The 20255-nt window shown below is 43.5% G+C and overlaps 1 protein-coding gene across 5 annotated transcripts in view; it reads right to left on the bottom strand.

The window, feature by feature from the left end:
- The window catches only part of ndrg4 (NDRG family member 4), a 42554-nt gene that overhangs the window by 8171 nt on the left and 14128 nt on the right, over positions 1 to 20255 (bottom strand). For 2 of the 5 annotated variants that reach the window (XM_088299217.1, XM_088299219.1), the window contains exons 3-13: positions 19678 to 19836; positions 16600 to 16638; positions 5724 to 5829; positions 3428 to 3548; positions 3186 to 3248; positions 1561 to 1621; positions 1381 to 1467; positions 1218 to 1274; positions 1039 to 1142; positions 335 to 391; positions 73 to 124 (exon numbers count right to left, since the gene is read on the bottom strand). In XM_088299217.1, the coding sequence (XP_088155343.1) occupies positions 73 to 124; positions 335 to 391; positions 1039 to 1142; positions 1218 to 1274; positions 1381 to 1467; positions 1561 to 1621; positions 3186 to 3248; positions 3428 to 3548; positions 5724 to 5829; positions 16600 to 16638; positions 19678 to 19836 (906 nt within the window). Of the gene's footprint in view, positions 1 to 72; positions 125 to 334; positions 392 to 1038; positions 1143 to 1217; positions 1275 to 1380; positions 1468 to 1560; positions 1622 to 3185; positions 3249 to 3427; positions 3549 to 5723; positions 5830 to 6837; positions 7242 to 16599; positions 16639 to 19677; positions 19837 to 20255 lie in introns of those variants that run through there. The other 3 variants (XM_088299218.1, XM_088299220.1, XM_088299222.1) reach the window with 3 other exon arrangements.

Genomic DNA, 20255 nt, shown 5'->3' with positions numbered 1-20255 from the left:
CGGACAGCATTTCCAGTGATTCCAAGGGCAGTGATCACCGATAATGTAGAAAGGGAACAAAGACGGACTCACCACTCCTTCCTCAGCAGGGGCATTGTCTCCCACGACCAACATAACCGGACACCTAAAACAAACGCAGCATTTATTGGAAACATTTTCTGAGCTAATGTAGATATTGATTATTTCTAATATAATTAGTTTATAAAACTGATAAATGTGACTGTCTCTCCAATTCTTTCTTCTTCTTAAATGTGAAGTTTCCATCCATTGATTCAAATAGTACAAATTGATCGGCCACTGTACTGTGCATGACGGACAGGTGTGTTGGACTTACTTCAGCGTTTTGGCATTCAGCACAGTCCCACTGCGATTCATCTCCAAGTCCCTCCGACTAGAAAGAACAATATTAGTAGAATATCATGTTGGTTGTCTATGAAAAGTACCTTTGGACAACTTGAACTAATGCCGTGGCTTCGCGTTGAAAGAGTTGCGAGCGAGGAGTCGAGTTTGCAAGTCATCATAATTATGAATAGGCTGTCTACGGAGATGCTCCTCAGTTTTCCAGGATAATGTGTCAATACAAGGGGTGGGAATCTATAGATACCTCACAATTCGATTTCATTACGATTCAGAGGCACATGATTGGATTGGATTCCGAGTCTGATGCATCATTACATTTGATAACATTTTATAGTCCATGTAAAAGACAGAAAACAATTGGATTTATATCTCACACTTTGACTTTCATTAAAGAGGCAAGGCCACCAAAAAGTTAATAATTGAAAGGGCAATATGCACTGATTGAAATTACTGTGTAAGTGAATAAATGCTGCTTTTTTTATTTATTTTAACGAGGATGGCGCTGCCCATGAGTTTACCTTGTTCCGCCATCATGTCACGTATTAGCTCAGCCTCAGCACAGATGTCTGACGTACAAACACATGTAAGCGCTATTTACGTGGACCAATAACATCGGCTTTTATTTTTTTGTCTAAACTTTAAATCTCGATTGAAATGATGACAAAACAATTATTCTACCTGTTGTACATGTTCCAGAAAAGCTGCAGGTTGAACTGGTTGATGGTGTTGTTGATCTGTTGCCGATAGCTCTGCACCAGCTCCGTGTTGTTCATCAGCTCCTCCTGCACACAAATGAAAGCTTCATGGCTTGCTGGCTATTCCGAAAAGGCTGCTGCTGCAAGGATTCCTCAACATACCTGACTGAAAAGATGTGGCAGCACAGTATCTGGCAGGGCGCTTGTCAGTCCTGACAACTAGAGGAACGACATAGATTGCACGTTTTCATAGTACATCCAATATGCTGTGAAATATTCCAAAGGCATGTATGTCCCAGTTTTGGAATCTAAATCTGTCAGGTACCTTGGTGGCTGCCCAGTCAATCCATCCTTTGCCATTGGGGTCAATATTGAGCAGAACCAAACCTTCCACAAGGTCAGGGAAGATCAGCTAAGTAAAGAAATAGTTTTTGGTTTTACAGGTTGCCCCCTTTCAGGAAATATGGAGAATCATATATACGAGCAAAAGGTGAATTGGACTCACAGCAAACTTGGCCAGGATGTACGATCCAGCGCCAACTCCAATCCCAACGATACTCTTGAATCTAAAACAATTCAATTATTGTAAGACACAATAGAATTAATATTTGGAGGAGGATACGACCATTGCAAAATTTTTACTTATACGCAATTATTTTTTTCATGCCAATAAATTTTCCCTAATTATCTCTGTTACTCATTATAACAAAATTAAATCTAACATCTTTTTCATTGCTGTTCTGTTGGGACCACAGAGCACAATGAAGTAGAATAGCCCTGCCTGTACTAATTATCTACAGGGGGGTCTGTAAATGTAATGCAGGTGATCAGGAAGTCTCTATAAAGTTATGATCTTAGGTTTACATATCTTGCCAGGATTTGTAAAATAATGACACTATTGCTCTGTACACTGTCCAACAACAAATTTTAATTACAGATGGCTTTGTATGTCCATAAATGAATTTTTGAGGCTGACTTAAAAAATGTCTTTTCTTGATTTTCTAGCATATCAATCAATATTTAGATATAGCTGATTTTTATCATTTTTTTAATATTATTTTTTTAATAATTCATCAAGTGTTGTAATTATAGCCACAACGTTTCAGAAAAAAAAATCCACCTCTAGCTGAGCCTAAGTCTTAATTGATAAGTATTGTTCAATATAATAATGCCTTTATTAGTCCCACAATGGGGAAATTCGAGATTCGAACCCAGGCCTCCTGGGGAGACTGGGTCCTGAACGCGGCGCCTTAGACCACTCGGCCATCCTGGCAGCCACGGGATTCGAACCCAGGCCTCCTGGGGAGACTGCGTCCGGAACGCGGCGCCTTAGACCACTCGGCCATCCTGGCAGCCATATATTACTGATAATGGTAGGTTGACTGGACACTCGAAGTTGTCCACAGGTGTGTTGGTGAGCGCGGACGGTTGTTTGACTATGAGTGCCCTAAGATTGGCTGGCAAACAATTGAATATATTGCCATTACATTATATTATATTATTATATAAATATGATGAAGTAGAGACAAATGAGGAAGGATTCTGAATGAGTGCAAAAAAGATTATCTAGAAAAGTTTACTTGCATCTTTGATAAAAAAAATAAATCTGTAAAAAAATTTTTTAAATGATTTTCTTTTCTATATTGCTTGATTTTGTTTAATGATGGTGCTAAGTAACAGTAATTCATTTGGGGAGGTTGGCCACCCCAACACTGCGTAACTTGCGCTTTTACTCAAGTGTCTCTGGCACTTCAAACGCACAAGACCGAGTCTCTTTGCTTCTCCAAAATCTACATGAATTAATTTCAATTTCACACATTTAAATAAGTCATATGAAAAACATAAACAATATTTAGTTTTTAGAATTTGTGTAAACTAAAACAAGAAGGAAATATCACTTTGTGCTTTGAATTAAATTTGGAGACTGGAGTGAATTTCAAATAATGAATCCGAACTCTGTGTGTGTGTGCGTGTGCGTAACTCACAGGCATTTTAATTAACCGATGTCATGCAGTGCAGCACAAAAATAGAATACGTAGATCGTCTTTGCCAGCGAAACAAGGACACAATGTCCCAGTAAATGGCAAGCGTAGCTCAAAAACATGGTAGTGAAATGTAAAATGCACCAACCCAAAATGCTGCACCACAGTGGACAGCATACTCGCCAACTGGTCCATAGTGGGATACTGGTACCTGTGGAAGCAAAGGACACGTATGTACAACATCCAGACGTCTGCCACAAGGCTTGAAAACTGTCGCATAAGCGACTCATCAATCAAACCACCAGACTAAATCTAAAAGGATTGTTTTCTTTATTAAATAAAGTCAGTCAAGTGGAAAGACTATTTTTGTACAATTCTGCTTTTGTTTACCCTTGTGGCAACTGTGACGCTCCAATCTGCTGCCCCGGAGCGTCGACGTGGCAAACCACAAAGTGCTTGGTGATCTCCTGCATGTCCTCATTATTGAAGAATGAATTGAAGCAAAGTTTGTCTGCAGGAGCAAAGTAAGGGAAAAAGCAGACGTGCACTCTGAGGAGCTGAGAAATGTCATTCCATTCCATACGTCACCCAAATTTTAGTTCTGATTCTGACACCTGCTACTTGTTTGGGGGTTAGAAATGTAACTGAGAGTCATGCTTGCTAGCAATGGGCTGCTTTCACAACAATCCTTTTCTGATCTTTTTTTTTTTTTTTTACAGATTGTGCAACAAAAAAAAAAACTCTTTCATTGTTTGTCAGTAATTCTCAAAGTGCGGTACGAGTTCGCTGGCTCCCTCTAGTGGTATGAGAAAGAATCCATGCCTAAGTAAGTTAAAAGCTTTTTCGCATTTAATCTCTTCACTTTCATGAAGGTAAAATTGTTATGTGACTTTTATGTGCAATACATTTTTTGTTTTTTTTCCCTCTTCTCATGCACAGCACGCATGTAAGCTGCGTAATGTTTCAGTGGCTCACAATAATATTAATATTTGAAAAAAAACCTTGATGAACAATTAGGGCTACTATTCTACTTTACTTTAATGTTGGTAAATATGCCGGAAATATAAGACCTTTCGAGATTTAAAAGGTTTGAAAACCACTGGTTTGTGACAAAATGAGGTTCCCTTCAAATGTAAATATTGCGACAATTTAAAGCAGCAACAATTTCCGTGTATAATAAATGTCTCGACAAGCTTTGGTCGGCCTGCTTTGGGCCATGCATGTCAGACTCGATGAAGCCATGCAGCAACATTGTGTATTCCTTAGGCTTGAAGTGAGCAGCCTGAATGAAATGATTTAATTAGCTTGACATTTGCGTTACGGTTGGAAAATAAAAGATGCTCAGAGAACACTGCGGCTTTTTTTTTTTAACTTCAGTGTGTCCCATTCCATGTTGTAGCCAAGAACATCAATGCTGCATAAGGACATTTTGATGAGAATTTTTTCCTTGTTGAATTATGCATCGGCAGTTTACAGTGTGCACTTTCACTGACTCCATGACCTACTTTTCCCTTCTCTCAATTTGATTCGCACTTTTTCTGTCTCTTTTACTCATCCTCCTCTTTTCTCCGCAGCCCCCATCACCACACACAAACGCACCTATGGATTAATTTTGCAGTTGCGGTCCATGACCTAATTTCTGTTCCCTAAATCAATTGAAATGTTTTCCTTTTCACGTTCACGTCCTGTTTTGTTTTTTCTTTTTTACTGAGCTACTGGCTGTACTGCGTTATAATGAAGAAGAATATTCATTTACTTTCAATTGTGAACGCCATTAAATTTAACTATACTGCTGCATAAATTGGTCAACTATACTCTGTATAATTAGTGTTACCTTTAGAAGCAAACGGCAAATTGATTTTGAGGGGTGATCTGCGCCGCTTCCACTACAGCACGCTCGCTATTCTCAACCCCCCCACCTCTCTCGATAAAGCATCTGCATTGCCGCTGGCTCCACCCCGCCTCCCTCCACGGGACATAGATGTTTTTCTGACCTACTTTCCATCACTCTTTTTGCCACTCACTCTTTCGTTTGTCTCTCCGACAATTTTATTCTCGTCAATCACATCCCTGCTCCTGTTTTTTTTATTTGGTCATATTTTTGCACCTGCTTAAATGTTACTCTCTTTTGTCATGTTATAGGTCGCTGTCCTTAAAATTGTTCACATTGCAGCGACCTTGAACATTTACAATTACATTTGACAGCCAACTCGCAAGTTACAGTCAAGTATGATTTTAGTAAGCACAACATTATCAGATGCAAATTATTTGTTGAGATGAAAAATTCCCGATAATAATTTGTTACGTTCAACCACTAAGCAAATTAGCTGGTGACTACAATCTAAAACTACAATTTACTCTGATCCTAATTCAAATATGAATAATATGTATAAATAAAAAAGGAAATTGGAATCTGTGTGTATTATTGAGTTTTTACAGAAAACAAAAAATCCTTTTTTCTCACCTTTAAAAATAAATTGTGTTGTTTGTTCTGTTTGCGTTTGTGTTTGTAATTATCTTTATAGCTGATGCGAATTTCCCACTTTGTACGTGTTTGTGTGTGTGAATGAAAGCAAATGTCGATGTAGCCAATTTTCACCAGATGCAATCGCAAAAACACCTGTAGAAAAAAAAAAAAAAAAAAAAACCTGTCACATCTGTCAAGGCAGAAATACACGCTACTCACGGTTCAGTCCCACATCATGATAGGTGAGGATAGCAGGTTTGTTCCCTTTGGGTGCCCCGCGGATAACCACATGCAGCATCCCATAAGGGGTCTCAACATCATGTTCCTGTGAAAGAAAGCACTCTCGTTCACCTGGTTTCTCACCTGACTCTTCTGAAAACAAACATATCCGCTCATGCAGAATGTTGAAGGCCTTAATCATTTCAGGCGTTTTGAACATGAAATGCAGTGAGTCGATTTTTCATCCTAAAATGCACAAATGCTATTGCAGCCATACGATAGGATGCAAAAGGACCTAATTCAGTAGCATTCATTTATTATTTCAGGATCGACACAAGATAAAATCAGAGTTCTATTTGAGGCAGTTGCCGCATCAAACGTGGTTGGTAAACACGATATTAAGGCGTGCTATGATGATGACCTTCAGATGTCGAGAAGGGAGAATCATCGGAGATGGCTCTTATGTCGCAGAAGAAAATCGTTTTCTGCAGAGATCTCTTGAAATAATCAATTTTACACTTGCTCTACGTGTAAAAGCCCCAAAAAGCTCAAATGTGATCATATTCATAGTTCCGTTTTATTTAGCATACAGTAAGCCAATTTGTTCCCATTTAATAGTTCATTTCAAGGTTAACAACATGGCTACAAAGAGGATGAATTCTTGCTTCAAACAGGCACGTACGCCCGTGCGCAAGTGCATGTGCAAATAGACACATGTACACACATTTATCCGCAGAGGAAAAGAGCATCCATGGTGGCCTGCTTAAGTGTGTCAGTAGGCCAAACGAACAGAATGATCCATCATCCATCATTTCCTCTATCACTGCAGTTTCTACTTTGCATCAAAACAAATTGCAAAACAGGATTATGCTGTACATGACAGTCTGAAAATGCCATTCTGCAGTTTTGGCATTTTGTTATTAGTTCTGCAACTCGTTCTTGCATGTAAATATTTAACCCACAGAAAAACTTTTCACCAAATACAAAATTCCATTGAGAAATTCCAATGACATGCAACTGACAAATGCAACCTATCACAACCTACATCCCTCAAACTGCATCACACGCATCGCTTGCCACAGCATACGGTTTAACCTGAATCTAGTCCACTTACCCCGTCCCAGCATTCAGGCATGATTCCACAGCAAATGTTTTCTCAGCGGCTAAAGAATAGGAGCAAGATGCGGACAGGCAAATGAGCAGCTAGGCCTCTCCTGTTTCAAAGGACTCGGTTCTGGTCAGCACCCGCTGGAGAAGGAAAAGGCTGGATGATAGATGCTGCACACTGCTGCAGTGTCTTTGTCTGCTTGGGAGCAACCCGCACCCAGACTTTCAAGCGGATGCCCTCCCCCTCGGCTCGCACTATAGGCAACAATAACATGGGGGTGGTGTATGCAGGCCAGGATTGGCTCAGAACTCGGCCTCTCTGTCGTACAATTGGATACAATTGGCAGTCTTGAACGCAGCCTGTCTCATCAGCACCACTGCCACAAATCAGCTTCAAGGCTATGTGTCAGTATTTGGTACAGTGTTGCTCCACAATGCAGTAAATCTATGCGGGACTCAAATTGACAGATTGTAGTCACATCTAGACAAATCAACTGCAGCAGGAAATAGGAAGTTAACAATCAGTGCATTCAGTAGATAAATCAGATAGCAAAAAGCATGTCAAAATGCGTGTTGACAATGCATGTATGAATATGCTGATTTCACAACCCCAAAATATAAGCACATTGAATACACAAATAATGTAGCAAACAAGCAACCAGGTTGATCGATGGATGGAGGGGAGACATGAGGGCAGTTAATGCAGAAGAAAGGAAAGAAGAACTACTAGATAGACTCGTGATGATTTAACTCCCAAAGTTAATGACATCACAGTATGTTTGACAATATGTGTAATTCCTTCCACCCCTCAAAATTCTATTACAATCAATTAAAATCCACCTACCTGATGAATAGCATAAAATAAGCTAACCATTGGATGATAACATTAAAAAATATAAAAATACTACCTTTGATAATACTATAATGTATGATGTAAAATAGGTGAAGGAGTGAGAACAGGACAGCTAAAAGGTCTACGTGTGTTGATTTTCACCATTATTTACTCGCATATAGGTGTGAAGAAAAAACAGACGTTGAAATTAGATGTCAAAGGTAATCGATTAATGGAACACAATTTTTGTTTATTTAGGTCTGACAGCTGTTTTTAACAAATTTTTGGGGGCCAAATCCAAAACTGATCTCAGTTTTTCTCCATGTTGACGACAAGTATGACGATCTCAACATGTTGACAAATTAGTTTTGACGGCTTCATTGACTCATTGCAGACCTGTTCGCTGCATATTGTTCAGAGCGAGCTTGGTGCAGAATAATCACCCGTTGCGATCAATCAATATTTTAAGTAGGTCTCCTGCTATTGTCTGTAAAATCCACCTAAGGCTTTTGTGTTGAATACTAACTGGGTCACTTTTAAAAATCAAATATTTTTCAAGAAAAAATGTCTTCTATCTGTGCGACCCGTCGTAGCCCGGTCCAAAGTGCCCCAATGACCGGTACCGGGCCATGACCTGGTGGTTGGAGACCACCGCTTTAGGGGGTCATTACTGCTTCTCAGAGGAGGGTAATAACAAGCTGCATTTACTCCATTACATTTCTGTGAGTATGTTTTGGGAAGTTTTGTACTTCTATAAATAACTCTACTCTTTACTCTTACTTGAGTAGATTTTGTGAGGAAGAAACTGTACTCTTAGTCCGCTACATTAGGCTCCATTGTGTCATGACCCGTGTCGGTCATGGCAGGGTTTTGTTATTGTTATTGTCACGTCCCATGCCATGCTTTTGTGTTGTTTATTTGTTTTGTCAGCTGAGTGGGGCGTTTCCCCTCAGCACTCGTTCCTCACCAGCCACGCACCTGTTCCCGTTACCGTCACACACCTGATCCCCATCTACTCACTTAATCAATGGACTATTTAACCACCCCTTGCCGACAGCTCAGCGTCGGAACATTACTCCACACCAGGACTGTCACTGCTACCCCGCTTGGCTCCCTGTTGCTGCTCCATTGAGGACTGTCACAGACGCTCCCCAATCTCGTTCTTGCTCTCGTTCCCGTTCACATTCACGTTCACGTTCACGTTCATGTCCCTCGGTATTTGTCACTCTCTTTGTTCCTCGTTCTTGACCCAGTTTAGTCACGTTTTAGTTTGCCTTTGTTATTTTTTGCACCCTGCCACGTTGTTTGTCTTTGTTTGATTCAGTTAATAAATTCCCTTTAAGTTACCCTTTTCCCTGCTTCCTCGCATCTTGGGTCCTTCTCCACCTCGCCGACCGGCGACCTTGACAGAATGTCCTGTCCGGACCCCGCGGGAAGCTCACGGCGGCGTCATCGACGTCGCCGCTCCAGTTACCACCCTCCTCAGCCTGCCGACCAACCCCGCCCCCTTCACGTAGCTTCCTTTTTTCGTTCTATGTCTGTTTTTCCCCCTTCGTTCCACGATCACGATAATGACTACCCACCTGTCGAACCTCCCCACCTTATCATCGATTCTGATTTTGAAGATGATTTTGAGCACTCTGCTATTTCACCCCCTCACGTTTTAGTTGACTCGGATCATGAGTATGATTTTGAATATATATACAACCTTTTAGATGCCCAGCGCGACCCGGTGTCTGTTAGGTCCAGTCACTTTCCTCCCCCCGAACAATTTCTGTCCCCTTTTTCTTTTGACCCTTTTGAGACCACCTCCCACGTTACCTCGCGTCGTTCACCTCGCCCTAAATCACGAAAGTCACGTAAATCACGGCCACGTCGTTCACCTCGTCCACTGTCGGTTTCCGCACCTTGTCACGTCCCCCTTGCGTCTCATAGCTCACGTTCACCAGCCCCTGTAGTCCCGGTCCCTCGTGTCCTTCGCGTCTCCCGTTCCCCTGAATCCCTATGGCGGCAGGCTGATAGGGATCAGGTCCCCGACCCGGCTCCTCACGAGCTGCAGCCTCCCGACCCAGCTGCTTGCAAGCTGCAGCCTCCCGTCCCGGCTCCTCGCCAGCTGCAGCCTACCGTCCCGGCTCCTCGCCAGCTGCTGAGTCCCGTCCCGGCTCCTCGCCAGCTGCAGAGCCCCGTTCCGGCGCCTCGCCAGCGCTTCAACTCCCTGTTCCGGCGGAGCACGTCTTGCGTCCGCCTCAAGTTCACGTTCCGGCGGAGCACGCCCTGCGTCCGTCCCAAGTCCAAGTTGCGGCGGAGCACGTCTTGCGTCCGTCCCAAGTCCATGTTCCGGCGGAGCATGTCTTGCGTCCGTCCCAAGTCCATGTTCCGGCGGTGCACGTCCTGCGTCCGCCCCAAGTCCCTGTCCCTGCGGAGCACGTCCTGCGTCCGCCCCGAGTCCTTGTCCAAGCGGAGCACGTCCTGCGTCTGCCCCGAGTCCCTGTTCCGGCGGAGCACGTCCTGCTTCCGTCCCAAGTTCACGTTCCGGCGGAGCACGTCCTGCGTCCGCCCCGAGTCCCCGTCCCAGCGGAGCATGTCCTGCGTCCGCCCCGAGTCCCCGTCCCAGCGCAGCACGTCCTGCGTCCGCCCCGAGTCCCCGTTCCTGCGGAGCACGTCCTGCGTCCGCCCCGAGTCCCCGTTCCGGCGGAGCACGTCCTGCGTCCGCCCCGAGTCCCGGTTCCGGCGGGGCACGTCCTGCGTCCGCCCCGAGTCCCTGTTCCGGCGGAGCACGTCCTGCGTCCGCCACAAGTCCCTGTCCCCGCTGCGCCCGGGCCGCCGCCGCTCCAGATCCCTGCCTCGTCGGCGCCCGACGACCCGCCGTCGCTTCTCGTCTCTGCCTCGACCGCGCCCGACGACCCGCCGCCGCTTCTCGTCTCTGCCTCGGCGCCGCCCGACGACTCGCCGCCGCTTCAGGTTCCTGCCTCGGTGATGGACGACGATCTGCCACCGCGTCTCGCCTCTGCCTCGGCGGCGCTCGGTGGCCCGTCGCCGCTCCAGGTTCCTGTCTCGGCTGCGCCAGGCCCTCCGCCGCTCCAAGTTCCTGTCTCGGCTGCGCCCGGCCCGCCGCCGCTCCAAGCTCCTGCCTCGACTGCACCCGGCGACCAGTCGCGGCGTCTCGTCTCAGCCTCGGCGACGTACTCCAGGTGGCGACCAGGGCCTCCCGGCCGGCCGCCTGAATGGCCACAGCTGGACTCGCTGGTCTGGCCCCCCGGTCGGCCGCCTGAATGGCCACAACTGGACTGGCTGGTCTGGCCTCCCGGACGCCCGCCTGACCAGTCCTTTGATTGCGGGTCGTGGTCCCGCCTTCCGGCCCCCTTCCGCCCACCCTCGTTTCGTGTCGGTCATGGCAGGGTTTTGTTATTGTTATTGTCACGTCCCATGCCATGCTTTTGTGTTGTTTATTTGTTTTGTCAGCTGAGTGGGGCGTTTCCCCTCAGCACTCGTTCCTCACCAGCCACGCACCTCTTCCCGTTACCGTCACACACCTGATCCCCATCTGCTCACTTAATCAATGGACTATTTAACCACCCCTTGCCGACAGCTCAGCGTCGGAACATTACTCCCTTTACGGACTGTCACGGCCACTCTCATTCTCGCCCTCGCCCTCGCCCTCGCTCATGCCCACGATCCCCAGTGTTTGTCACGGTCCTCGTTACTTGTCATTTTTGTTCTGTTTAGTCACGTTGAGTTTGTCTTTGTCATTTTGCACCCTGCCACGTTTGTTAGTCCACGCCACGTTGTTTGTCCTCGTTTGATTAATTTAATAAATTCCCTTTAGTTTACCCTTTTCCCTGCTTCCTCGCATTCTGGGTCCACATCCTTCTCGCCATCCGGCGCACCCCGACACATTGAACTCATTACTTAAATCCACTCCGCGTACGTATGTGTCTGCCTCTCTCTCACGGGAAGGTGCATTTGTTTTCTCAGAGCGAGACCTCTACCAGGCTCTTCCAAGTGACTGTTTTTCACCAATCAGGAGTTGCCGAAGCCCTGCTGTTTTGCGAGTGGTCATAATCATAATTGATCATAATCAACTTCAGCAGCGACAAAGAGTAGTTTTCGGAATGAACGAATCGAAAATATTACTCAGCAAAAGATAAAGATAAAGATGTCCTTTATTAGTGCCACAATGGGGAAATTTGAGGTGTTGCAGCAGCAAAGATATAGATCACACAGAGTCGGCGGCGTAATGTAGCCGTTAATGTATAACATTAGCAGCAGACATTCATAAAAAGCATGCAAATATACACAGTATAAACTTATCTAAGTGTAAGGAAACACTCCTAATGCCTGTCCATTATACAGAGGGGGAAACGCTGTAATGATAAAAACTACTGAATGATTGAAAATACTGCAATGATAAAAATATTGCAATGATAAAAGTACTGTAATGGTAAGAGTACTGAAATGATAGAAAAGTACTGCATGATAGAAAATACTGCAATGATAAAAGTACTGTAATAGTAAAAGTACTGCAACGATAGAAAAATACTGCAATGATAAAAGTACTGTAATAGTGAACATCCTGCAATGGTAGAAATACTGCAGTGATAGAAGTACTGTAATAAGAATACTGTAATGGTAAACAAAATACATCATTGGTCAATATTTAAGTGCACCATTGGCTGAAAGTACAGTAGTAGTGTATATTGCTTCCTAGGACTGCACAATTGCACTAATGCCCTCCCGTTTGTAGGCCTGACCCAATGTTCTTGTTAAAAAGTCTGGCAGCAGTCGGCAGGAAGGAGCGGCAAGATCTCTCTTTCGTACAGCGAGGGTGTAACAGTCTATCACTGAAGGAGCTGTGGAGTGTTCTAAGTGTGTCATTGAGTGGGTGGGCTGGGTTGTCCAGCATTGATGACAGTTTTGCCGTCATCCTCCTGCCCCCCACTGAGTGCACAGAGTCCAGGGAGCTGCCTAGAACAGAGCTGGCCCTCCTCACTAGTTTGTCCAGTCTCTTTATGTCCCGGCCCGAGATGCCTCCTGCCCAGGAGACCACTCCATAGAAAATGACCAATGAAACAACCAAGTCATAGAAGTTCCTGAGGAGTGTCCCCCGAACGCAAAAGAACATGAGCCTCCTGAGTAGGAAGAGTCTGCTCTTGACCCTGCCTATAGAGAGCGTCTGTGTTGTTGCTGCAGTCCAGTTTATTGTTCAGATGAACACCCAGGTACTTGTAAGTTGAGACCCTCTCAACATCTGTTCCCTGGATATTCACTGGTGCAGGTGGAGAGTGCCGACGCTTGCGGAAATCCACCACCAGCTCTTTGGATTTCCCAGCGTTGATTTTGAGGCGGTTCTGCTGACACCAGTCCACGAACCCCTGCGTAGCCCCTCTGTACTCCCGATCATCACCGCCAGTGATGAGGCCGACAATCGCAGAGTCATCAGAGAACTTCTGCAGGTGACAGTTTGTGGAATTGTATTTGTAGTTCGAGGTGTAGAGGGTGAACAGGAAGGGAGCCAGAACAGTTCCCTGCGGCGCGCCCGTGCTGCAGAGGAGCACGTCACACACACAGTCCTGTGTCCTCACGTATTGTGGCCGGTTTGTGAGGTAGTCGTGGATCCATGTGATGAGGTGGTGGGTCACTCCCGCCTGCTCCAGCTTGTCTCCCAATAAGGCGGGCTGGATGGTGTTGAAAGCACTTGAGAAATCAAAGAACATGATCCTCACTGTGCCCTCCGCCTTCTCCAGGTGGGAGAGTGAAGTGTGGAGCAGGTAGATGATGTGGACGATGTGGACACAGAAGAGGAGGAACATTCCATCCTCTGAAATTACGCTAACAATGTTATTATGCCAACTTCACAATCTTGTCCAGAAGAGGTTACGCTCTTTGACGCCAGTTCCGTTGAATCGATGCGTATATCCCCACTGAACACGTTCTCAATCAATCAGAGTCTTTGATTCAACCTACCTGTTTTACAATTTATTTTTACATTGGTACATACAGAGAATATGTATACCGTATTTTCTGGGCCATAGGGCGCTCTTTAAAGTCCTGAATCTTCCCCAAAACAAACAAAGCGCCTTGTAAAGCGACGCGCCCATTATATGGACTAAGCATCACTCGCGACCATCAACCCTTGTACTCATTGGGCTGTTCGGAGTGCATGTTAGCACACCCTGCTGGACAAAGTCTGAGTCATCTATGCTTCTAATTGACCGTGACTTATACATTATGTGACTATGGTGTTTGGGTGATGGTGTAGGAGAAAGCTGGACAAAAGGGCAACTGTCCACAATGTTGTAGTCTGTCTTATCATTTATGTTATTGGAAGCAAGAAACGTCCCAGGTTTAGACAACAGACTGCAAAAAGCCCAAAGCACATCTCTCTAAACAGCCATGTGATTGGCTGAGTCTGAGTGGCTCCCAAGAAGCCATTGCTATAATGTTTTTGTGTTATTTTTATTTCTTTTGGGTATATAGATGCCATGAGAGATACATGTTTTGTGTTAATCTTATTTCTTTGTTTCATTGTTTGCTTGTATGCTGAGTTTTTTTTTGGTTTTGATTTGAAACCGTGACTCTAAGGAGTGTGGTGACCAGTGAACTCCCTCCCCTGACATTGTCAAGACACCTTTATTGATTAGAGTCTTTGTTATTGGCAGTGATTCCTAATAGTTTCATGACATCTGTCATTGAAACGGGGTGATACCTTTGGCAAGGATCCCTTAGGGGATTGAGTCCTGGTGAGTAGGCATCAGCCAGCGCGAACAGCAGAGCTCAGCTGAGCTAGTGCGAGCAGCTGAGCTAGCACCTTGTAGTGCGGCGCGCCTAGTATATGCATTAAATACGGAAATAGCATCCTCAACTGGTGTTGCGCCCTTTGATGCAGCGGTCTTATGGCCGTAAAATACGGTAGTTGTTTACGCAGAAAAATGCATTCTTTTTTTTTTTTTTTACTTGGACTTGGTCCAGCATGTGTTGGGGATGGTTTGTGTGTCGATTACATGTGGGTATCTGTGAATTTTGTGTTATGGATTCATGACTTTGTATGGCATGGCGAACAATGACTTCCTAGTAATGGAAAAGTCAAATGAGCAAAGGCTACGGACGTATACGCAAGCCTAATCGGTGAAAGTGAACACGTGCTCCTGCGCGAGCTCGAACGGCACGCTCGATCATGCACACGCATGTTCACATCAAGCTTCGAGTTTATAGAATAGTTTGTTGGTATTTCTAGCGATAATAGTGTAAGATGGAAGTAATCAACCGTTTGTCCCAATTATCGAACAACCTTGCAGACTCTGGATAGTAAATGTAAATGACTATAGCTTAACTCGTTTGTCCCTACTAAATGTTTAAATGGACACTGTTACGAGCTTAACATTGGCACTTGTATAATAGGTTTGCATATAAAAATGACATCAGCACTAAAATGCCCTCCTAAAAGACTCTATCGTGATATAATTTTTTTTTTCTGGTCTCAGCTGTCTACATCACTGCAAGAAGGCAAGTGTTACAATATTACTCGCTTTGTCAGTTCTGTCGTCTAAAACAGCGACAGATCGCCATCAAAATGCAAATGCACATTACTACTCTGGTCCACTTCATGCTGTGAAAGTAGAAAAGCAGTCTACACAATAGTTTGGATTTACTGACATTAAACGGGAGCTCATGTGATCACCTCCATAAAATAAAAAATACCGCGCTGATAACTTCTCCACTTACACAGGCTGAAGCGGTCAAGAGCAGGAATGCGCACAACAGCACCGACTGGTTATATTTCGGACATTTATGCTAAAATCATGTCAACTCTCAGGAGGCAGATGGCGGTTGACACCGGGCAGTCAGCAGGCGGGCATGGATCTTTAGTTCCCGCTCAGTGATGATACCGGTGTGTGCCCTGCGACTGGCTGGTGACCAGTTCAGGGTGTTGTCAGCTGGGATTGTCTCCAGCACCATCACACTACCAACAAAAAAAAAAGGTCTGAAAGTTCTGGGACAGTGCTATAAACAGAATGTTGGTTCAGTAATTAAATAGCCTGTGTAGTATTAGATGAAACACTGATACATAGTTAAATATGAGTGACACCTGGATTCATACCTGATTGGCGTTCAAAATGATTTAATGTTTGTAAACCATGTGACAGATCCTGACAGCCTGCATGTTGTCCACAAATTTCTGCCGTTTCTCAGTTCCAAAGTCTGTCGGTCATATGCACGGACTTGACTACATGACTGGACTGTGAGTAGGGCACTTGTGGCTGAAGCCAGAGGGCAGCCATCTTAAACTGTTACAGTTAGTGACAACTTGAAAATTAGGTCTGCACCCAAAATGAAAAAAAAAATCCTTACAGATAATCAAGAATGCATTTTCAAGCACAGTAACATAGAACACGAGTCTCTCTCTCTCTCTCTCCCTGAAAATATGAAAATATCCACTCTCCTCAATTTCTCACCCATTCCCTCACTTTGTAACAATCACGTCCTCTTATATGTGGTTCAGTGAAAAATATGTACTTCAAAGTACAAATATTAAATATATTATATATTACATAAATGTTATAAACATTAAATTAAAACTAATAAAATAAACACATACAAATCTTGAAATATGACATTATTAAATTTTAAATATTAGTACCGGCATTTACAAGCTCCATCAATATTGAGTAATTATTAAAAACTTTTTTTTTTTAGATCTCGACATTCCCAAAAAAATAAATAAAATCAAAAGAGTATGCAAATGTAAAAAAAGTGCGTTCAAATGCATATGCATATTTAAGGCAATAATTCTAACCATTATCTTTCTGTCTATTTTTCATCCCTACAACCTGTACTGAAGTCCCCAAGGAAACCAGAAATTGCAAAATGTATTTTATATGACGTTCAACAGATGGCAGGACCACAAAAGATCAAGAGATCAAGACAACAATAGCATACCTTCCAATCGCCTACTGGCATCAGCTGTTCACAGTTCTCCTGCAGAGAAAGAAGAAGAGAAAGAGGAAGGGGAAAACACTAATTAATGGTGGATTATGGTTTTTGTTAAAACTGAGATTAAATACCGATTGAAAATCGTCGTGACACTTGGGTCGTCACAAGGTGTGCACAATGCAGTCGAACCATTTGATCACCTGAACGTTTGAAGTATTAATAGTTACGGTTTGGTTTCCAAACTGTGAAAACCGAACATCTAGTCTGGCTGTAATAATGCTGGTCAGTTTGCACCTCAAAAATGTTAAAACATTAAACATTCCGATGATATGTGAAGGTGTGCTGGGTTTTGACATGGCGAGTAAAAATAACATGTAGTCATTGGGTAAAAGTGCAGGCGGTGTCCAGCCGAAACAAATAAAGGCATATTTGGCTTCAAAATACAATAAAAATATGTCCAACATTTGAAAATCCTCAAAATATGTATGTGATATATATTCCCTTGATGTCAAAATGTCTTAATAAAGAATCAGTTTTATAGTTGGTTTTGGATACATCTGTTCCTGTTTGGACGTACTGACAAATAACAGATGCTTATAAGTAATAATTGTTTTTATTTAATTTTTGGGGTGACGCTTGTTTGACCAAAATAGTTACGGTGCACATTCTAAGGGTTTTTCCCCCCAGCATACGTATTGTATTTTTTTCTCAGTGACCTCATGATGCTTCCGGAGCAATGACATGTCAGACTCGCCCTTTGTTGGAATGAGGTCCAGCTCCAAGACACTACAAAAAACAATTTTGATAATTGGTGGATGAGCAAATTGTTGTGCGAGAAATTATAATAACAGCAGTGCAGCATTTGGACCAGCAGGTGGCAGTCTTCTCCATATTATACACTCACGCCAATAATGGCGAGGGTATGCTCACTTCTGAAGAAAGAACCCGTCTTATTCATGCACATAATTATTTACACAATAATCACCAGGTAAGCTAGTCATTACAACAGCAAACATCCACAGATAAATATTGTAGCACAAAGCCAGTAACTCTTTTCCGGCAGCATTGGAATTAAAGTATGTGTGTGTAGGTGTGTGTGTGCTACAAAATATTTTAAATAAGACTACACATTGCAAAATATAATATTTTGTCTAAAATCATGCTTTATTATTTGTTGCCTTCAAAATAAGTTACGTGACTTAGACACTTTCCAAGAGCCATCTTCATTCTCAACTCTCACACACACACACGACCACCCTTACCTTGCAGAACAGCAACGTGATGTGTTTTTATATATCCTATCCAGTATTATTTTCCATTGCACTAACTATTCTCTTATTTATCTAATTTATATATCTATCTGAATTATTGTTGTATTGCACTGGAGAGGGGAGCTCTCTAATCTCGTTGCACACTTGAGTACAATGACAATAAAGGGATTTCTGATTCTGATTCTGACATTTGTAAATTTGGAGAACTTATTTACTGGGAGTGTGCATGTGTAATAATAATTATAATGGTACATGCTAATTTAATTAAAATGATCGCCTAAGTAATGAAGCCCCCCCCCCCCTCCGAAAAACAAAAAACACAATGAATGGATGCAACTAGTCTATCGAGCCCCATGGGGAGTTCTGTGTGGGTGGGGGTACGGACTATTCAGTCCCTGTATAAATGTTGTCAGAGTCTGGTAGTGAGTACGATTCATTTCCAATGAAGGTTGGACTCCGCCAAGGCTGCCCTGTGTCCCCGATTCTGTTCACAATCCTTATGGACATAATTTCTATGTCCAGCCAAGGCACTGAGGAGGTTTGGTTTGGTGGTCTCAGGATTACATCTCAACTTTTTGCAGATGGCGTCGTTCAGTTAGCTTCATCACCCTACCAGTCGAGCAGTGTGTTGCCGAGTGTGAAACTGTTGGAATGAAAATTAGCACCTCCAAATCTGAGACTATGGATGATATCCTGCCCCAAGTGGAGGGGTTCAAGCATTTTGGGATTTTATTCCCAAGTGAGGTGCGGATGGAGCGCGAGATCGACATGCCCATCGGTGCAGTGTCTGCTGTGACTCTCACTCTGTAGAAGAAGAAGGAGCTGAGTCGACAGGCAAAGCTTTCAATTGACTGATCAATCTACATTTCCCATCTTCACCTGTGGTGGTCACAAGCTGCGGGTTGTGATAAAGAAAAAAAAAACAAGACTGAGGATACAAGCGGCGATGAGTTTCCTCAGAAGAGTGTCAGGGCTCAGAGTCGGGTCTGCTGCTCCTTCACATCAAGGGGAACCAAATGAGGCAGCTCAGACATCCGGTTAGGATACCTTCATCCTTCATTCCTGCTGAGGAGTTCCGGGCATGTCTCACAGAGACCCTGTGGAAGACTAGCTGGAAAGACTATGTCTCCTGGTTGTCTTGGGAACGCCTCAGGATCTCCGTGCAAGTGGCTGGGGAGAGAGAAGTCTGGGCTTCTCTGCGAAAGCTGCTGACCGCGTGAAAAAGCCCAGATAAGCGGGAGAAAATGGATGGATTGATGGATGGATGGATTCAAGCACGTTTGTCCGACCCCGAATTACAATTTACTTTTTATAATAATCATTGTTCCCAGTAAGCTGATAAAAGCTAAATTTGGGTCACTGATCATTTCAAATGAATGTGTAACCTACATTTTCAAGGCCATTTTTTTAAATTTTTTATTAAATCATTCGAACTTGCGCCACAAAAGGCCCAATTCTGTGCCTCTATCACATACACATAAAATTTTGAATGTTTTTTTCAATCCTACCTGTTATAGTCAAATTGCACTTCATTATAAACTGTATCCTGTATGTTGACATGAACAAAGTCAGAGGCAGTTACTGTAATTTACACCTTACATTTCTGTTGAACCTTTTTACTTTAATTACTGAAATATTCAGCATACAGCCACTGATATACTCTAACCTCCATTTGATGGGGAACAAGAAAACAAATTATTTCCCAGGAATTTGTAAATGGTATGCATCCAATGCATTTCAGATCACGTCTCTGTGTTGTGTATTCTTTCTGAAATTAATATTTTGTATTTTAGTTTGTCGTTTTGGTCGTTACCGGAAGGGTTCCGCTGGTCCGACGGCGGGTCTGGCGAAGCCAATGTCGTGCGATGACATGCCAACGATGAGTGGATCGACTGTGGGGCGGCGGATTGTTGAAGGGCTTCGGGCTCGAAGCGCATGGTTGCCCTCCTGATGCCTCTTCTCCTTTTTCCTGCTGTGTGAAACACAAAATATCCATGCTTGTATTGAATACTATCTCAAAACTGTAGAATTGAATATGTTAAATGAAAAATTAGATATTTTCCTTTGAAATTAGAAGAGAAAGTGTTTGCGAAAGGAGAGCAAAAGGGAAGAGAATATGTGTCAGCTTCTATCCTGCTTAACAATGAAATGGGTCAGACACTGACAACACTGAATCAATTAGGCTGCCGATGTCCTCGACTAGTTACTCTATGAACAGGAAGTCATAATGTGTGAGTCTTCCCAACTTTGAAAGACTTTGATTAATGGCACGCTGTACCTTTCTGGTTGATTTGCAGCACATTGAGATTGTTCTGCTGATTGGTGTGACGGAATAATAAAAACGTATGTGCTAGTCTGTCAGTATTTTTTTTATTAGACAATAAATGCATC

The sequence above is a fragment of the Idiotropiscis lumnitzeri genome, chromosome 6 (assembly GCF_059441095.1).
Source record: "Idiotropiscis lumnitzeri isolate Australia: NSW breed Sydney's pygmy pipehorse chromosome 6, RoL_Ilum_1.0, whole genome shotgun sequence".
In the NCBI taxonomy this organism is placed as follows: domain Eukaryota; kingdom Metazoa; phylum Chordata; class Actinopteri; order Syngnathiformes; family Syngnathidae; genus Idiotropiscis; species Idiotropiscis lumnitzeri.
Note: the sequence above shows the minus strand (reverse complement) of the source record. Positions and strands in the feature narration are given on the sequence as shown.